This window comes from Equus asinus, chromosome 8, assembly GCF_041296235.1.
Source record: "Equus asinus isolate D_3611 breed Donkey chromosome 8, EquAss-T2T_v2, whole genome shotgun sequence".
In the NCBI taxonomy this organism is placed as follows: domain Eukaryota; kingdom Metazoa; phylum Chordata; class Mammalia; order Perissodactyla; family Equidae; genus Equus; species Equus asinus.
In genome coordinates, this window is record NC_091797.1 from 78,147,380 (window position 1) to 78,166,553 (window position 19,174).

Consider the following 19,174-nt stretch of genomic DNA (forward strand, 5'->3'; position numbering starts at 1 on the left):
AAAGTCTGGGGAACACCTGGGTTCAACAGGTGTCTGCACCAGGACTGCTGCGCACATGAGTCTCCGTGCACGAGAGGCTGCCCTCTGTTGCACAATCTGTTTGCACCGGCTGCCAGGAAACTCAGAGATGAATTTGTGGCAAGTGAAACTTTGGTCCATGTTCTAGCAGTTGTCTCGCTCCTGCTCTGAGTACCCCTGTAACTCAACTGAAATCTTTTTTGGAACAAGATGGGGCATTTTCTTTTTCTTGTTCGTGTTTTAGGTTGTTGTTTTGATACCAGTCAGTAAGACCTGATTAAGCATTTTCCATAATGATGTTCCATCTGTTTCTTCATTCACTCATCCAGGCAGCCTCCATTCTGGGCTCTAGGCTGGGATGGGGTGACTCAGCTATCCATTACTGGGATCTAGAATTTGCTCTGATCCTTTAAATTTTCAGGCCCTCATCCAAGACTACCTCCCATCCTACCCCTCCTCCTGGGAGGCCAGCAGGATCTGCTTACTGACCCCAGGTTACCAAAGAGGAAACTGAGGCCGCAGTCAGCACCATGCCCAAGCTTCCCAAAGGCAGGAAGTGATGGAGCTAGGCTCATCCAACCACCTCCAGAGCCAGGCCCCAGGCCACTGAGATGCCGCCTGGAGGGCACGGGGGCCTCGATGTGTGGCTGGGACCCAGACCTCTGGCCGTATACTATGTCCTACTTCCTGTCCCACTGCAGCTCTTTGCAGGAGGGAATGAGGCCACAAAGCTCAGGGAGGCAACTGCCAGAGGGCTGGTGGGGGAGTCTCGGGACTTCCACGCGAGGAGTAAAGGCCCCTCCAGTGGCTGGGCAGGGCACAACGGTTGGAACAAGGCCACTGTGAGGGCCCAGCCTGCCCATCCCATGGGGCCCTCCATGTCAGGCCCTCGGCCACCTAGGTGTGAATGAGATGTCTCCCCTCCAGCTTCCTATGAAAGAGGCAGGTCAGAGCTGGGTCTGGCCCAACCAGTAGCCCTGCTTCTAGGTATTTAACATGAGTTCCAGATCTGTACATCCATTCCCACACCTCCACCTTGGAATAAGCCCAGACTGACTCCCATAGCCTCAAGGCCCCCGGGGACTCCTGCAGCCCACGAATCCAGTCAGCCTCCTTAAACGCCTGTGTAGTTCCCCACCTCAGGGCCTTTGCAAGGGCCCTCCTGGCACCTGGGAAGCTCAGCCCTGTTTCCTCTGTAACTGAGGTTGGCCCTTCACTGCCTCCCTACCACTCCAGCTCCCAACGGCTTCTCGCCCTTCAGGTCTCCTTCCTGTTGGGTATCTGTCTCAGAGCTTCCAGGAGTCAGGGACTGTGCGTGTTTTGTTCCTGCTGGGGCCATGGCACCTGGAGCTCAGTGCGAGCTTGACCAGTCCCTCTGCCGTGGTTGTGAGGGCCCCACTCGAGATGGTTCTGAGCACACGGCAGAGTAGAGTGCAGCCAAGTCCTTGGAACAGCCTGGAGGGGCCATGCCTGGCCCCAGCACATGCATGTGGCCCTGCCCCTTCACACACACGGAGCGGCAGCAGGGGTGGGACGGTTCCCAGGAGACGGCATAAAGGAGAGCAAGGCCGAGAGCGACAGGAAAGGCCTTGTTCCAGTCATCACTCTCATTCTCTCCAGGCAGACTCGAGGCCCCAAGCCCTGCAGGAGGGGGTGAGGGACCCTCGGTCCCTGGGAGTTGGGGAGGACTGGGTGAACGTGTGGGTTGAGGCACAGCTGTCCATACCCCGCTCCTAGAGATGACAGACCTGGAGCCAGCCTCCGCTGTCTTATGCAGAAGCCCATGGAACTTCCTGCCCAGTTTTACTGTCCACTGAACAGACTAACTGTCCTTTCAGGGCTCAGCCTGCCCTCTGGCTCCTTCATGTTCTTGACCTTTTCAAAACAGACTCAGAAGCATGCAAGTAGGTCATTGTGTTGTCTGCACGGTCACATTGGAAGTCCTTTTATTTTAATATAAATTACATTCCGCTGTCTTCCCGTTCTCTTAGGTATGTATGTAGGTAGGTTCTATTATGTGGAATTTCACTGCAGGGTATCACAAACAGGGTCTGTAAGGTTGAGAGAAAGCAGGTGTGCCCCGAGCTTCTGGGTCCTTCGGAGGGAAAGCTGTAGTATTTAACACTGTAGGACTGTAATACTGTCACACTGTAGCTTGGCTGGCCTCAGACCCCAGCCTGGAAATTTAACAGTTGTTTGTCAGTCAGGCATTTCTTTCACTTGCAGTAGCTCACCCAGTCACCATACCAACCCTGTGGAAACAGACGGACTACTAAATACCTCCACCTTACAGATGACAAAACTAAGGCATGGAGGGCTGAGCCGCTTGTCCAGGGTTATACAAGTGGCAAGGTTGGAACTGAACCCTAAGGCCTAGAGGCATAAGAGAATTATACAGCTCGGATAAAGTCAGCTATAGAAATGTGAGGACAGTCAGAGCAGGTCTGCAACCTTTGTCTTTGAGCTTCCGGGCAGCCAGAGCAAAGAAAGAAATGAGTTATTCCCACTGGAGTCATAATGGCCATAAAAAGAAGCCAGCTTTTTGGATGCTGGGAGTTGAGAAGACTTCCTCCCCAGGAGTGGGTGCCACTGGATGTGGGGGGTGACATTCTACTGTTTGTACCACAGATATACCTGGAATGGTTTGGCTATTTTGATCACCCAAGCACAGTGTGACTCTGAGGTGGGTCCAGAGAGCAGCTGCTTCCTGGCCTGGTTTGATCTGTGAGGCAGGTAGAATAGAGAGCATGTGAGAAAAAGGGGAACCTGAAGCCCCCAAATGTTCCTGTAGCTGCTGACACAGCCCCAGGGTTTGGATTTGGGTTTCTTCATCACAGCTCTATCCCATCTTATTACTCAAGCAGAAAGGAATCCACTGGTCCCTTCACAGCAGCTAGTGCTCCTGAGTCCTGTTCTGGACCATCCAGCTGGGCTGTGGCCACCAGTGGGGTTGTCCTGTCCCCGTGCTCTCACTCGCCTCTCCAATCTGGGCCAAGCCTCTGGCATCTTCCCCCATCAGGCAGCACAGTAGTTAGGCACACTGGCTCGGATCCTCTGCAGGCTGGGGCTCAGACCTGGCTCTGCCCCTAGAGTTGTGTGGCTCTGGGCAAGACGAGTAGGCTGACCTGGGTGGCTCTGACACAGGCTGCTATGAAGAGTCAGGAAAGAACCCGTGTCATGCTCAGCCAGCAGGCAGATGGTAGCAAGGAGGAGCTTTTCCATAATCTGTGCAGCCAGGGCTGGCCGTGGGTGACGAGGTGGAATCCTCTTCAGCACTGCCTGCCAGGTCAGCAGTTCCTCAGCTGCTGGGGGTGGAGCTGGCATGGAAGGCCCCACATTCAGAGTGAAACCAGTGGCTTTGCTGGTTAATCTCACACTGGGGCCTGGGCTCAGAGCGGAACTGAAAGGAAGACCAGGCCTGTTCCCCTCTTGGCCTGGCCTACTTCCTCCCAGTGATCCTGAAGGCCCGGAGCCAGCAGGGAGGGTGGGGGGCCAGGCAGGGCCAACTGCAAAAGCAGGAAGAGGAAGGAAATAGCCCTTTGTACCTTACCCATTTTGCCGACAGGAAAGAGCGGCTCTGAGAGGCTGGCTGGCTGTGAGAGCTGCCAGGAGAGCAGAGGCCCCGTTATCCATGCACTCCAGCGCGTCCAGTGTAGGTGGGAGACTCCTATGCTCCCCACCTCTCACTGGCTGAGAAACTGGGGTGTGGGGACGTGCAAGAGAAACTTGAAAGGTGAAAACATCATGGCTGGTGCTGGGCACTCAGGGCTGGGATTTACTAGTTGTGCACCCTCTCTGAGCTCATGCCCTCATCTGAACATTAGTGAGATGATGCAGCAGTGTTTCCTAGAGTTGCTGCTGCTCTCTCCAGACTTCTGTGTCCAACAACCAGGGCAGGACTGGGAGCGGGCCTGGACTGGAAAGAGCCCCAGTTTGCCCAACCCTCTCCTGCTGGGCTGCCCTCTTACTTCACTGTTCTTCAGCCTTCCTGCAGGTGGGGGGCTGAAGGCAGGCGGCCTGGCCCCGGGGTCCCCGTCCTTCTCTCAGAGATGCTGCTTAAGCATATGGCTTTGGGGATCAGCTCTTGCACCACCTTTGAAAAGGCAGCCTCAGCTCAAGGTGTGCCTTCGAGGCAGAGGAGGGTAGTGGTAGATCCCCCAAAGCCGCACTGTCACCAAGTTGCCTTTGGGTCTGCCTCTTGTTCCTACCTCCCCACTCTTGCCCTGTGCTGGCTTGCTAGTAGGGGCTGTGGTGTTTCCCAGGTGTGCCAGTCTGTCTCTTGGCCTTTGGGAAAAGAGCTGCTGGAGGGAAGGGGCCTCCTCTGTCTATTCCCCACCTCAGCTCTGGCTTCTTCCCCTGTTCCTATCTTCTTTTGGCCTCTGCTGGAGGCAGCCACCAATCACCTTGTGACCCAGAGAAGATCTTAGCAGTCTTGTCACAAGAGGAAGTGAAGGAGATGGGGGGCACTTGAGGGGTGACCTCCCTTCTAAGAAAACTACCCTGGAGATGCTGGCTCCTGGGTTCTAGGGTACCCCCAGAGTCTCCTGCTCCCTGGCAACAGGCATCTGCAGGGTCAGCCCCTGCTCCAGCCAGGTTCAGTCAGGACCTAGAAGAGGAACTCTTGCTGGAAAAGAGGTAGGGAGCCATCTCCTGCCTTCTCTGAACCCTGTGTGTGGTGGATGTCGGGGGAGACTCCTGGGCCCAAGGTTTTATGTGGGTTTCTGGCTGGCTGCAACTGGGGCCAGCCATGCCAGGTTTTGCCCCTTTGGGCAAGCCGGCAGAAACCCCAAGAGCCTGTGGCTAAGCTACTCTGCCAACTCCACCCTACAGCCAGCTCCACCCCTCCTCGTCCTAAGACCTGAAGGCAGGGCAGATCCGCTAGGTGTGGGAGTTGGAGGTTCCAGGCCGTATGCTTTGGATAGGGGTTCAAAACCTGACCTCTTCTTCCTCAGGCAAATCACTTCCCCTCCAGCATTTGAGTTTCTTCTCTTTAAGATGTGCTGATTGTATCTGCTTCTTAGGGTTGCTGTTAGGCCAGGACAGACCTGTACTCGAGGAGAGCTAATAGCACGACAAAGCCTGGGCCTCCGGCAGAGTCAGCACCGCAGAGGGAAGCATGGCTTGGCTTGGATGCCCTCATGTCCTATGTCTGGGCCTGGTGGGATGAGGGGGGTCAGCAGCCAGTGTGACCTGGTGGGGCGGGGAGCTCTGTGCCCTATCAGTGGGAAGAGAAACAGCTGTCAGCAGGCAAACACACACAAGAGCTGGAATGGCCACTGGTCTACGTGAAGCAGGGAGAGGGGGCGGTGGGGATACTGCTTCAGAGGCCATAGGTGAAGGGCCCTCTGCAGGCCCCTGCAACCTAGAATGCTAGACCTACTCCAGGCTTGGGGCACTTGCTCAGCAGCACCACAAACACTCTGCAAGCTAGGGAGTCTCCCTGGGGAGACTGCAGAAAAACACAAAGGCCTGGGTGGGCGAAGGGCCTTCAGGGATAAACCTGGAGTGTCCTCTTTGGTCTCCTAGAGTTCAAAGCCCAAGCTACAAGCAGCCTGTTCCAGCATCCAGGAAGTCCGGCGATGCACACGCCTCGAGATGCCCGACAACCTCTACACTTTTGTGCTGAAGGTAAGTGATGGTGCTTTCCACACCCAGGTGTAACACATGCACACCTCAGGAATCCCACACAGCTGTTCCCTTTATCTCTGCCAGGTGAAGGACCGGACAGACATCATCTTTGAGGTGGGAGATGAGCAGCAGCTGAATTCGTGGATGGTTGAGCTCCGGGAGTGCACAGGCCAAGGGTGAGGCCTCAGACCCTAAGGCCCCACTGGTGACATAGCTTTTACTGCTACCCCTGACCCACCCAGATCCTTAACCCCAGCCTCTTCTCCAGCAGGCTGGAGAACACAGACCCAGAAATGCATATTCCCTCAGCCCTAGAGGCCGGCACATCCAACTCTCCAAGGGGAAGCACAGATTCCTTGAACCAAGGTGAGTGGATCCGCGTCTTTGTCCTCTGGGTGTGTTGGAACCCAACCTCAGCCCAGGATATAAGGCCTCACACGGGCTCACCATCACCCATCTTCCTATCAGGTGCTTCTCCTGGGGGGTTGTTGGACCCAGCCTGCCAGAAAACAGATCACTTCCTGTCCTGCTACCCTTGGTTCCATGGCCCCATCTCCCGAGTGAAGGCAGCTCAGCTGGTTCAGCTGCAGGGTCCTGACGCTCACGGAGTGTTCCTGGTACGGCAGAGTGAGACCCGGCGTGGGGAGTATGTGCTCACATTCAACTTCCAGGGCATCGCCAAGGTATGGGGCAGGGCAGGTGGGGCTTCCCCCATTCCCCCAAGTTCAAGGCCCTTAGGGGTCAGGGCCTGAGCCTACTGTTGTCTCCGGCAGCACCTGCGCCTGTCACTGACGGAGCGGGGCCAGTGCCGCGTGCAGCACCTCCATTTTCCCTCGGTGGTGGACATGCTGCACCACTTCCAGCGCTCACCCATCCCACTTGAGTGTGGGGCTGCCTGTGACGTCCGGCTGTCCAGCTATGTGGTAGTCGTCTCCCAGCCACCAGGTGTGACCCTAATGCCCCTGGATAAAGGGGGTGGGTGGCACAGGGAACTGGGTAGGGGGTGGAAGCTTGCTGCACACCCAGGGGCATAGAGATCTCGTTTCGTGTCCTTCCAACACTTGCCCCATTAACACTGATGGTGTGGTCTCTCTCTTGGTCACTTGTCCCCCAGGTTCCTCCAACACTGTCCTGTTCCCTTTCTCCCTGTCTCACTGGGATTCAGAGCTGGGCCTTCCCCACCTTAGCACTTCTGGCTGCCCGCGGGGGCTCAACCCAGAGGGTCTCCCAGGCCGATCCTCTCCCCCAGAGCAGATCTTCCACCTGGTGCCTTCGCCTGAGGAACTGGCCAACAGCATGCGGCACCTGGAGCCCGAGCCTGCCAGTCGAGCCCGGGACTCAGACTACGAACTGGACTCCTCCTCCCGGAGCCACCTGCGGGCCATAGACAATCAGTACACACCTCTCTGACAGGCAGTGAGGAAGGCCCAGGCCTCACAGACGCCCTCAAGGAGCACAAGCAAGCAGAGATGGGAACCTGTGAATGTAACTGTCTTTTCTTCCTTTCAGAGAGAGATTTAAGGGACACTGTTAACAGCTTGTTCCAGTTTGGATGTGACCCTTCTATTAGGCCTGTTAAAGGGCCTCCTATAAGTTTCATCCATCACCTGGCTTTCTCCTTATTGTTTACAGATGTAGTTCTTGTTCACAGATGCCACTGGCTCCTGCCCTGGGTCCTAGACCAGTCCCGTTACTCTGAGAGGAGGCGGTGGGGTGAGGGCCAGAGCTGGCAGTGGAAACTCGTTCTCTTTTTCACTGACACTGTCACAGATGATGACAGGCTTTCTACTGGGTGTTGGGGGGGTCATCAGGAAGCCCAAAACACTAACAAGCCCTGGATTCTCATATGGTTTTCCCATTGTAGCTTCAGTCCATGTGGTAGGGCTGCTGTACCCACACCACAGGTGACCACAACTATCCTGCTTTGACTCTCAGCTTTAGGACAAGCTCTGGCAGATGGACAAGCTAAAGGTCAAAAATGATTTTAAACATTTTACCTCAGATTAATTTTTCAAAGGATTCAGGTTTCAAAACTAAACCATTGCTTATTTCATTGCACTGTTTGAACTAATACCCATGTGATTTTTGTAGACAGCTATGCAAACCCAACTTGACTAGTTCCCGGTCTGCGCCAGCACACCTGGCTTCCTTGTCTACTGCATCCTCAGGACAGTCACCTGCTGCTGAGTAGCCACTGTCCTTCCTAAATGTAGAGAAGTGAAGCGTGTCACCCTCAGGGAAATTCAGGCAGTTACTGAAATAGGAGGCTGGCAAGGAACAGTTCTACCCTGGTGCCTTACGAATAAAAACTGGATTCTGGTTTACAGCAGCTCTATGGTGCGAGTTAAAACTGAGGGGTGAGGGGGGACAAGCAAAAGGGGAAGGGCTCCTGAGCCCTTTCTAGTAAATGCTTCCCAACAGGGCTGGCTCAGAGCCCCTGAAGCATCTAATGGCTTATTATAATTATCCCACAAGGTTTTAGGCTCATTCTTGAGCCAAAATGGAAGCTAGGAATCTGGTGCCACAGCTAATGAGAAACTCCTTTAATAGCCCACAATCAACATTCTGTTCCAGCTGGTTACTGCCTCATCTGATGAAGAATGTGTGTGCATGTACACACGGGCACACACCATCTCCAACATCCAGGGAGGTCCTCCAGTCAAATCGTCATCTATACTTGCCTTTCACAAGTGATACAATTCATAGGGGGGCTGGCTCCTCCCAGAATTTTCACACAGAGGCTCAGAAACAAGGGTGGCAGTGACAGAGTGGAGTCTGCTGCTCCTGGCTGCCAGCAGAGTCAATACAGCCGCCAGGCTCACCGAAGTGGCTTCTAGGAAACTGGGAGTTTAGCACAGCTCAACATTTATAGATACATCAATCAGAGGCTAAAATTAAACCTTGGCCTAAAACTAACTGATGACTGCCTTATCTGGGGGTAAGGGTTTGGTCTGCTCCCTCCAACCATTCTCTACTTCAAGGGGTCAGAAGTCAGACTTTTGCTTCTAGAATTTTCTGTGGTGTTTTTTTGGTGGGGAGGGGGAGAGGCAAGCAGCCACCTCTTCACTTTTAAACCAATAATCCTGGGTGTTTTCACCGATTGTAAAGCAGGTCTAACCCTGATCCAGATTTGTGGTTCATTTCTAAGGACACTTGTCTTCATTTCCTACACATCAAGTAGGTTTCTCTAAGTAACGAATGCTAAGCAAAGTGTGAACCAGATGAGTAAGCACTATTCTGGATTTCTCTTTCAAAAGAGAAAGCTCATCACTGAAAGTCAATGCTGACAAGTCACTGTTCCAGATTTGCCCCTTGTCTGCACAGAAAAGGGGCCAAGTAGACAATGAACCAGGAAAGTTCCCTCCCTCCAGCCAGAAGTGGGGGACATGACATCTTCAAACCAGGGGCACTCACTTCTTAGCAGCCTCTCAATATATAATTCTCAGGTAGTGCCAAGACACAAGCCAGGCACAGCAAACTAGCAGTTCTGACCCACTGACCACAAAGTTCAAGCTCAGACTGACAGAATTGGAAGTCACCCACCTCCAGACTGCCTCGGTGTCAAATGTTCAAGAAAAACCTTTCCTTTCTAAACGTGTCCCAGTTACCAGGACAGCTGAAATACATTCCAACAAAAAGCTCCCTCATGGCCTGGGAGGAAGTGACACTAAGCCAATGCCTTTTCTTTCTAGTAGAGCAGGTCAGGCTGAAGGAAAGGGAGCAGTGGGTCCCTGGGCTTAGTGCCCTCATAGGCAGTGAGGCAGTGACCCTGCTGGCTGCAGCCAGCCCACCGAGGTCATAGCACATTCCACCACCCTCCTTCCAGTCCCGATGTGACTGCTGCTGGCAACAAAAGGCCAAGCCACCAGTCTCCACTGAGAGCTCAGGCTCTGAGTGCCAAATGGATAGTGAGCATCATGATCCCTCCAGTTATCTTTAATTACAGACAACAAGGATAGCGTGACAGCTGCCAGCACCATCACTTCCTTCATCTGACTTTAATGAACTTTTACAAACTAACAGTCACCAGCACCAAAGAATTAAGTCAACTAACCTGCCTTGAATTTAGACCAGCAATCCATATGGCTTTATCTGGTATAAATCTTCTGCCTTTGATCATTTCTGGACCGTGCAGGAAAAAGGAATAGCAATCATTAAAATCTTAGGCCACAGAACACTATTTTTACATAACAGTTTCTTAACCTCAAATCAAGGCCTTGAACTCTTCCCTAAGGGTTGCCTGAGATTCCTTCATGCTTTTATTCAGGGCTGAGTCTCTTATCGCAAATGTCATGTAAGCGCTAACATCTCCCACAGGCTAGAGGAACTTGATAGTATATTATCCACTGCCTCTTAACAAGGACACATCTGACATCCAGTGTTTGGTTGGAATAAACAGCACATTGTAATGACAACACAGATAATGGATTCATCTTGTACCATTATAGGCAGAAGGTATTTGGCAAATTTTTATGTATTGTTTATGTACTGTACAAGTAACTTATTCTTGAATAATGCAAATTTTGCTATAATGTACAAATTGCTACATGTGAATTAAAAAAAAGTTTTCACAATCTTGACTTGTTGCCACAATATTTAAAGGCTCTATCTATCATGACTATGGTCTTTGCAAAATCCTTGCCCTGCTTAGACACTTGCTTTTCGTTTGTCCTCTTCCCACAAAATGGGGACATAACAGACACTTATGAGTCTACAGCAGTAAGCTGCTTTGTACATCACTGCATCTTTTCAGCTTTTCTGCCCTCTGTATTTCTTTATCACAGTTTTAAGAAAAGTGTCTCCTGCCCTCTACTGGTAAAACAGACAGATGCCTGAATCAGGACAACTTCTGACTAACACTCATTTGGGTTCAGGAGATATTAAAAAGGAAGCTTACAGAATCAGCATCATGAGGATGTGGAATTTCAGTGCTGCCCAACTCTGGCCAGCTTTCCTCCTTCTGAAGCAGACCTCTATCCACCAAAGAGAATATTTCAGTCTTGTCTTTTTCTAGAGATACCTTGAACCAGAACTAAAGGTGAAGAAGAAAAATCATTTGACAACTAACCTTCCAGGATATTAAGAAAACACACTCAGCCCTCCTGCCTTGATATTACATATCCTATAATAGAAATAGCTTATACAAACACACACTAACTTGATATCAGTTTTTAAAACTTTTTTTATTTTTTAATTTTTTTTAAGTTTTTATTTTATATTATCTACAAAGTAAAAGTTTTTCCCTTAACTTAAAAGTTGAACCACTGTAGACAGTGATCACTTCATCAAACTTGATTTATAAATAATAATCCGTCAGTTTGACGGTAAGAATTTACTGAAACTTTGTCAAGTTTAGTAAAAGGGCGTTCCAAGTCTTGATTTTTTTTTTTAAGCGGTAATAGCAGCAAGAATCACTCTTGTTACTTCTTTTGCTAGCTGATGTGTTCATGACTTTCGAGGGTCATTAAAAAATAAATAACTTCCAGTTTCAGCAAGCAGAGCTGGGGTACTTGCGGGACTCTGAAACAGCGTATGGAATTATGGAACAGCCCACAAGTTCCTAAATGCCTCTACTCGGTCCAAATGTCTTCCACTGCAAGTGAACTGTTAGCATTCCTATTGGATGTTACAAGAAATCAACATATATTTTTTTAAAAACAAAATAAATGAAATTCTAGTTTTCTGTGCTTCCAGTTGGTAGAAGCAGTAGAAGGGAGGAGGGAATTTGGCCTTTCGGTTCCTCCAGGGCAGCCTTACAACTGCTGTTGGTGGTGGGCTTGTACTGTAAAAAAGAAAAGTGAATATTTAAACAGAAAACTGGCAACACCGCACATTAGCCTAGTGTCTCTGCAGCACGTGACTGTAAACTATCCTTGTGCTAGCTGAATAAGACTCAGAATTTAATTCACTCTTTTCCCCTCCCATCTGTACCAAAAAGGGGAAGGGTAGGTGGGTGGGTACAAACAAACCAGTCAGACGTAAAACCACTTCAGATAAAACTCCTAGAAGACTTGTTGCTCATGGGGTAGGAAAAACGGCCTTAACATACCCCCTCCCCAAATATTAGCCAAGCACCAGTACTGCTTTCAGAGTAACAGGTCAGACTGAAATGTCGCCATGGCAGCCATCGAGTGTTAGAGCGCAATCACGGGCATTCTCTCCCTGTCAGGGTGTAGGCTGGAGCTAAGACTACCCTCAAACCGATCCATACACAGCACTCTCTCATCAGTAGTATTCTCCAGAGCTACAATCAAACTCTGCCATGGTGGTAACCCCCCACATGTCAGACTGTTGGCACTCAGGAAGGAAAGCGCTGCCCTGTCCCGCCTATCGTAACAAGGAAGGCCAACTGAGTCCTAAGCATGCATCAGCTACCCAGACTGCTGCTGCTGCTTCTCATCAAGCCAGATCCCTGCACCATCAGAACACACACAGACTTGGCTCCTGCTGGAAGCCTCAGGCCCTGACGCTGAACTGATCGTCACAGTCCCTACTGTGCCACTCTGACGAGTCTTGCTAGTTCTCAAATGTGGGGCTCAAAGCGCTGGCCCTGCCTACCATTCGACCTGTGCGAGCAGAATGCTTTGGGGTGCCCGGCGGCCCCTGCACACACACGCCTCACCTGAAGGGTGCGTCATATAGGGGAAATGCGCTGTTGTCGAGACTGGAATGGGCTGTAGTGCACTTTGAGCGAGGGCGGCCTGGGGACCGCCGGGTGGCTGTGTCGTCATTAGCATCATTGGCGCATGGGCAGTTGGATGAGAAGGAACCATTCCTGACTGTACATGAGCCTGAAACAGAGAGCTCTTTTACGCATACAGGCAACATCTCCAGCTTACACAACATGTCAACTGTGTTCCTTTTACTGGGCTAGGGCTCTCAGGAAAGGGCAACAGTCTTTCCTCTGGGAATGCTCCCTAGTGGATCATCAACTGACCTGCAGACATGTTTCACCTTTGAGCAGATCCTGCAAGGCTGAGGGAGCAGGCACCCAGCAAGCCTGGGTAAAAGTCAGGGCTGCAATGTCCTAGCCTTCAACATTTCTCATCACTCGATTCTATATGTGGAGCAAGGTCTTCACAAAGATCAGACCCCTGACCCAAGGGCAGCTTTCTCAACTTAATAGGAGGCAAGATGCAATGATGCTTCAGAACCTGGCTTCCATGTGGGGCCTGAAGTAGTTTTACAGATAACATTCCTTTCAAATAGGAAAGCAGATTATTACCTTATAAGCAGGGACCGTCAAATTCTGCCCTGTGGATTACTCAGCCTTTGCCTTATTTCCCCTCCCCCTCAGCTTCTGGCCTGCTCATCAGCACACTTCAGTGAAGAATGAGTCAGGGCAGTGCGAGAAGAGACTCTCAGGCCCCCTTACTCTGCTAAAAGATACACTGATGGAGCAGGAGGAGGAGGTTGCAGGTAATGGCTCCAGTGAGATGGGGAGGGATAATCTGAAATTATCTACAGCCCAGTGTCCCTGTACCAAGTGATAGTGACTTCAACCTGGTCTCACTGTCTAGTTGGAAAGGTTTTAGTGAGCCGAAATAGCTGGATCCCAGCTCTGCAGGGATTTGGCAGGGCCAGGAAGAGCCCTCATCTCCTGCCTCCCGTGCCGTGTACTGTTCTAGACCATGATAAGCCTTAGATGAAATGCTTTTTATTCTTACATATTCAAATGAGCCCATGGCATATCTGGGCTTCGCTATAAGCAATAACCTTTTTGCTCTTTCAACACAGAAACACAAAAGTGAGGTTTTAGGAACCCCAACTTACATGTAAATTCACATACCTACTTAGCCACCAGCCTCTGCTAGACATCTACAGGACCCCAGCTCTCATGAAGCTCCTGATTCAGCCAAACCATGCCGGCCCACATCTGACCAAATCGGCTCCCTCCCCACCGTCAAAAGCAAATCATCCACTGCAGTGCACCACACTACAGACCTACACTTGCAGGGAGGACGCCCACACTTCCCAGAGCTGTGGAACTAGATACAAGGTCGCCTTCTGAAAGGTAGCTCCAACTGAGTGGCATCTCCAGCCCCCACCACGCCAGAGCCTCAGTGGCACACTGTCTGACATGAAATGGAGTTCCGTGAGGCAGTCTAGCTTAGACCCGCCTAAGAGTTCTGTTCTGAAAGCAGCAAAAAGACATCGAATACAGCCACTTCACCCATTAACAGCTCCAAGGAGGGCCTCAAGGACAGTGTTAGAGCCCAACTGCAGTGCAGCTCCTTCTCCTCTGGAAGACAATCCAACTTGGCCCTGGATGGCACTGGACTTTTGTCAGCAGCCGATGCAGACAGCAACCACTGAGATGCAACCACACCTCTCCACCTTTAGAAGCTTACACTGGAGGTGAGCTCCAAAGCACTCCCAAAGCTGCTCTTTAAGAAAAATGGGAAGGCCTGGGCGCTTCCAGCTTCTACTTACACTGCAACAATGTACAAGGTCAAGCCCTTTCAAGAAGTACAACATATGGTCATAGCAGATATGTAGATAGCCAGGGAAAACAAGTGGAGAGATTTCTCTGGAACTCATGTCACTAACATTCAAGCTGACAGGCCAGGGTAGTCAACTCAGAGAGCTGAGAATTTGTGAAGGCCCACCCTCCCTGCCAGACTTCTTCTGTGTGTGGGGGTGTGGGGGTGTGGGAGTGTGTCTGGATGAGAGAGAGAGAGTGAGGGAAAGAGAGGGAGGGAGGGAGAGAGAGAATATATATATGTATACATATATATAGCAATGAGGCTATATAAACATAGCAAAGCAGACACAGAAAGGAGAAGGACCGAGAGGCATTCCAGAGTCAAAGATATTTTTAAGGTCTCAGTTGGGAAATGTTAAAGGACTGACCAATCAGCAACTTCACTGATCCCATTACAAAACCACACAAACATTCATGTAGGGCCAGATCACATGTTTTTAAGTGGGAGAAGGGAGACAGGCAAATGGCATCATACACAGGGTCTCCTAGCTTGGAGAGCATCTAGTTCTTTGCTGCTTATGTGATAACCTTCATATTCTACTTGGTCTTCACAGAAAGTTGGCTAAAGCTGGTTTACCTGAGGTACGTGGGCCATGTGGGGTGGATTGGTATATGCCGGCTGAACATGAGAAGGATGAATCGTAAAGACGGTCTGTTGTGCTGCTGGAAAACTATTTTGTGGCGACTGCGTATTGGAGGCAGGTGTCATGGAAGGTGGGGTTGGCGCGAGCCCCGCGTGGTAAATGGCTGACTGCTGCTGTGGACTGGCCAGATGGAGAGCCTGGGCGGCCTGGTGCTGATGGTGCTGCAAAGCATCAGGGAAGAACTGAGAAAACCAGTTCTTTAATGAAAAACAGTTAAGGGTCACACACAAAGCTGAACTTTGCACATGAAAATAGGCTCCACTTGGGCCCATTTAAATGAGGGGCAATGCTAAGTACAAGAGAATGGAGAGGGTGGTAAGAACAGGGCTAGGGGGGCCTCCTGTTCAGAGACATTCTTTCTGGGGTGCAAGCCTGATTCTCAGCCTGATAGTTACAACCCCCCACTAAGCAGCGGTAAAATAAGACTACTGCCCCAGGGGATGACAGATGTCAAAGAGATCCTTAAATGCCTCTGTTAACAAACATGATTAAAGAAACTAATAGGAAAAAAGCTCATAAACATTAGGAATGAAAAAAAAGCCATCCCATACACATTCCTTACTTTATGTTAAATCAGATTTTTCAATATTGGTAAGGTTCCAGAACTTATCCAATCACCCCAATCACCTTATTCTCAGTATGTATCTTAATGTGACTCAAAAACCAACCAACCCACCCACCCCAGAGTCACAGCCTGCAGAACTGTATGCTGGCTCCACGGGGCAGGGCTGCCAGGTGTTTTGATCATGTAGTACCTAGCACCCTGCCTTGCACTGGAAAAAACGTTCAGTTAATAGAATGAGGAAGCAGTTCTGTGAAGACCTCTGAGTTTCTCCTTACCTGAACAGGACTGGGTGCAGGATGGCTTCCACCATGTTGGCTTTGCTGCTGTCCGGTGGGGGTAGCTGAAGGCTGAGGATGTGGAGTATGTGGGTGTAGGGTAGCATTAGGGTGCGCATACTGCTGAGCAAGGGAGCCAGTGGAAACTAAAGTGAAAGAAAAAGCAGTGTGTAGAATTGACATGCAGGATGATCTTAACTGCTCTTCTATGCCTCATCAACTGAGCTTTCTTGATGCTCAATGCCTAACTTATGTTGTTACCAATCTCTATATTTGACTCCATTTAAATCATCCATTTTCTCGAAAAAATAAGTGTGAAGTTATTGCTTAACAATCAGACTAGCATTTATTCATATAACACAGCTTACATTATATTAAAATTTAACTAGTTTAAACTTACTCTTAAAACAGTCACTAGGTTTTCCTGAAAAGGCAACTTAAAAGCATAGGCAGAAACAATTTGAACAATCTCCCTCTCTTTCACACACACACACACACACACACACTTACTTTAGCTCAAGGCCATCATCTGGCTAACCTCACCATGCTACTGCCCTGGAGCTGGCACAGTGACCCGTGGGCAGACAGTACAGGGGCTGCATAAGGTATGTGGCAAAGTCAGGGCTCTATCTTCAGGGCGAAATGACCACAATCTCTCAGCTGATCACAGAAGTTTCTCTGACACTCAGACCGTTCCCTGGGCCCTCCCTCTGTAAGGCACTTTCACCTCTGCTTTATAAAACCTAGTAGATGGAGTTACCTTAACTATCTAGAAAAATAAACTCCCTTCAAAGCGTCTCAGCCTTCAGAAAGATTTTACTAGAGTAACTTCAAAAGGAAATATGATGGGCCAGTTTAAGTAAAAATGTGTTTATTAAAGATAAGAACCCAAAGCCAATTTTGTGAATCTCAGCACAGACCATACCTTGGTAGAAAACACGGAGATTAGGTATAAACTAATTTGTTCACTTCTTCCCCAAATAGCAATTTGAGAATCAAAAGCACAAGAAGATGGGTTCACTGCTTCCAGTGACTATCGATAGCACTGATACAAATCTAAACATGCTGTGACAATGAGCCGAGGACAGTGTTCTCAAGAGACATCTCCAGCAACATGTGACTTCCAGCCTTCTCTCAAATTAGTCCTAAAATCCCCGAGACGCTAAACCCATACATAGAAACAATTCCAAAATAGTTCTTCATATGATGTGTTAGCAAATACGGACACAGGGGATGAATAGAAAGCAAGCATGGCTTTGGGATCAGACACCCCACCTTCGGCAGTCTAACAGACAAGGCTGCCAAGAGTCACCAACATAGATGACTCTGGGTATGTCCCACATAAATGTTATGCAGAGGGTTAGGCACACAAAGCAATTCTGTAATGCTTGACACTGTAGGGCCAAGGGCCACCAACACTCCAGCCCAACTGGTTATCTCCCCAACTTATGTATCTTTTAAAAGAGGACGGGTGAGGCGAAGAGCCAGTGCTAGGATCACCTGTGCATCCACTGCCAACACCATAGCAGGTATTAACATCCGTTAATACCCAGATTAGATTAAACAAAGCACTTCTGTTTATACATTGGGAAATTTCCCTAACTATAAGAGTTAACATACACTGGAACATATTAACAAGGAAAACTGTGGCAATATATCCTCTGGGTGTTTTTAAGAAAAGTCAGAGACTGTTTTCTGGGAGCTGGGAAAGATAATGTGCTAACTGCTTTCCTGAGTTCCACAGTCCCATGAGTCCATAAAAGCAGTCAGTGTCTTCCTTCTAATTTGGTGGCTTATTAAAAGGCCATTCTTCACCATTATACTCATTAAGTTAACTTTCAGATCCCCCAAAACTGTCTAGGCACTGACTGGGTCTAAAAGACTTGATAAAGTTTGAACCTAACTTTGTTCTTGTAAAAATCTTACACTTATTTTTCAAATTTATTTTTAAATAATTAAAAAAGCTACAAGTAACTGGTGACTGCTGAGTAGATAGCACAATTTGTAGCACATTTCCATCATCACAGAAAGTTCTACTGCATAGTGATGTCTAGAGTTATTCACGCTCCCTTATTTTCAAACCATGAGCATTAAAACCCTCCCTACCCGCAAGCTTCTTAAACATTTCATTTGTAACAATATTAAATCTGGGAGAAAGCAATTTCCAAATCCCACATTCTATTTATGAGGTTTCATAAAGACAGAATACAGAATCTCAGAGTTAATATTTAGTTAGTTTGTTTGTTTGGTGAGGAAGATTATCCCTGAGCTAACATCTGTGCCAATCTTCCTCTCTTTTGTATGTGGGATGCTGCCACAGCATGGCTTGATGAGCAGTGTGTAGGTCGGCTCCCAGGATCTGAACCCACAAACCCCAGGCCGCCAAAGCAGAGTGCATGAACTTAATTCACTATGCCACCAGGCCGGCCCCAATCAGAGTTTCTATTCATTTTTTAAGCTTTATTTAAGAAATTTTTGTACTGAAAAGTTTTAAAGTTCACTTTTAATTACCTTCTAAGCAAAATATTAAGGAAATAAAAAGTAACAATAAATTAAAAAATACCTCTAGCTGGGTGCTATGCTAATTTTCACACATAAAAACATGGCCATCATAAAGAGAATAATTATATCCACGAAGTCTCATAATTAAGTTATTCATCAATTAGAAAAAATGTTAAAATCTTGAAATTTGGAGAAAATTAAAGATGAAATATTTCTTACTATGCAAAAGGCATCTCTATGATAGTTTACCAATATTGAAAAGCTATGTAAAACACAGTCTTCTAATCTATATCTCATTTGCATTCATGGCACAAAGACTTCAGGCAACCCAAGCTGAGTGCATCTGCAGGCTTGTTTAAAAACTCCTCCCACCTACACATTAGTAAACTACCATGCATTTTAAGAAAAATCAAGCAGATGTACACCATAAGCTGCAAATAAAATTTAAGCAGGCTTAATTAGAAATATTTTCCTTTGTTCATCTTCTTGCTTAAAAGATATTTTGCTAAGCAAATACCTTATTTAGGAACTTTTTTCCCCCCTCAAATAAGAAAATTGAGTAGCTAAATGGGAAAAATGGGAAATTTACATTTAATTCAATATTATTAACAACAAAAATATAGTTGGGCTCCTTGAAAGGCCAGTTAAGAAGCAGACAAAGAAAGCTGGGATGAGAGGAAAACTAAACTGCTGAGGGGGAAGAAAAGGTTGGAAGGGAAGAGGGAGACAAGAGAAAGGAACCAAGATAGAGTAGATGAGGGGAAAAATATAACAGAATCAAGGAAAGGAAGAAGGAAAGCGAAGGGCAGTAAATTCTGGGCTTTACTGAGCTACATGCATTATTTAACTGCTTTAATTATACATGCTCATTAATTTTGCTAAAGATTCCAGAGAGGTTAAAAATAAAGTGAATTTTCTTCAAAATTCTGATTTAGCCAGTCAATAGTTACACTTCTATCTATAAAACTCGCGTTGCCTTCATGAAACCTGAATTAGGTCAAGCTAGCTAATCAAAGAAGCACTGCTTTTTTGGGCCAGGCCTGGCCCACAAGTTTCC

General features: G+C 48.5%; 2 protein-coding genes across 26 annotated transcripts in view; one reads left to right on the forward strand and one right to left on the reverse strand.

The window, feature by feature from the left end:
• The window catches only part of SH2B3 (SH2B adaptor protein 3), a 37,169-nt gene extending 26,945 nt beyond the window's left edge, over nt 1-10,224 (forward strand). The window contains exons 3-8 of one of the 2 annotated variants that reach the window (XM_070516070.1): nt 5,545-5,646; nt 5,731-5,822; nt 5,915-6,012; nt 6,115-6,329; nt 6,420-6,591; nt 6,761-10,224. In XM_070516070.1, the coding sequence (XP_070372171.1) occupies nt 5,545-5,646; nt 5,731-5,822; nt 5,915-6,012; nt 6,115-6,329; nt 6,420-6,591; nt 6,761-7,056 (975 nt within the window). In that variant the 3' untranslated portion in view covers nt 7,057-10,224. The remainder of the gene's footprint in view (nt 1-5,544; nt 5,647-5,730; nt 5,823-5,914; nt 6,013-6,114; nt 6,330-6,419; nt 6,592-6,760) is intronic. The other variant, XM_044775874.2, reaches the window with a different exon arrangement.
• Nucleotides 1-19,174, reverse strand: part of ATXN2 (ataxin 2) — a 136,811-nt gene that overhangs the window by 7,711 nt on the left and 109,926 nt on the right. For 12 of the 24 annotated variants that reach the window (XM_044775868.2, XM_070516056.1, XM_070516053.1 and 9 more), the window contains 4 exons: nt 15,616-15,761; nt 14,709-14,936; nt 12,269-12,437; nt 10,811-11,428 (listed from right to left, as the gene is read on the reverse strand). In XM_044775868.2, coding sequence (XP_044631803.1) covers nt 11,400-11,428; nt 12,269-12,437; nt 14,709-14,936; nt 15,616-15,761 — 572 coding nt within the window. In that variant the 3' untranslated portion in view covers nt 10,811-11,399. Of the gene's footprint in view, nt 1-1,937; nt 2,271-3,508; nt 3,525-9,629; nt 9,769-10,543; nt 10,679-10,810; nt 11,429-12,268; nt 12,438-13,642; nt 13,718-14,708; nt 14,937-15,615; nt 15,762-19,174 lie in introns of those variants that run through there. The other 12 variants (XM_070516045.1, XM_070516050.1, XM_070516046.1 and 9 more) reach the window with 6 other exon arrangements.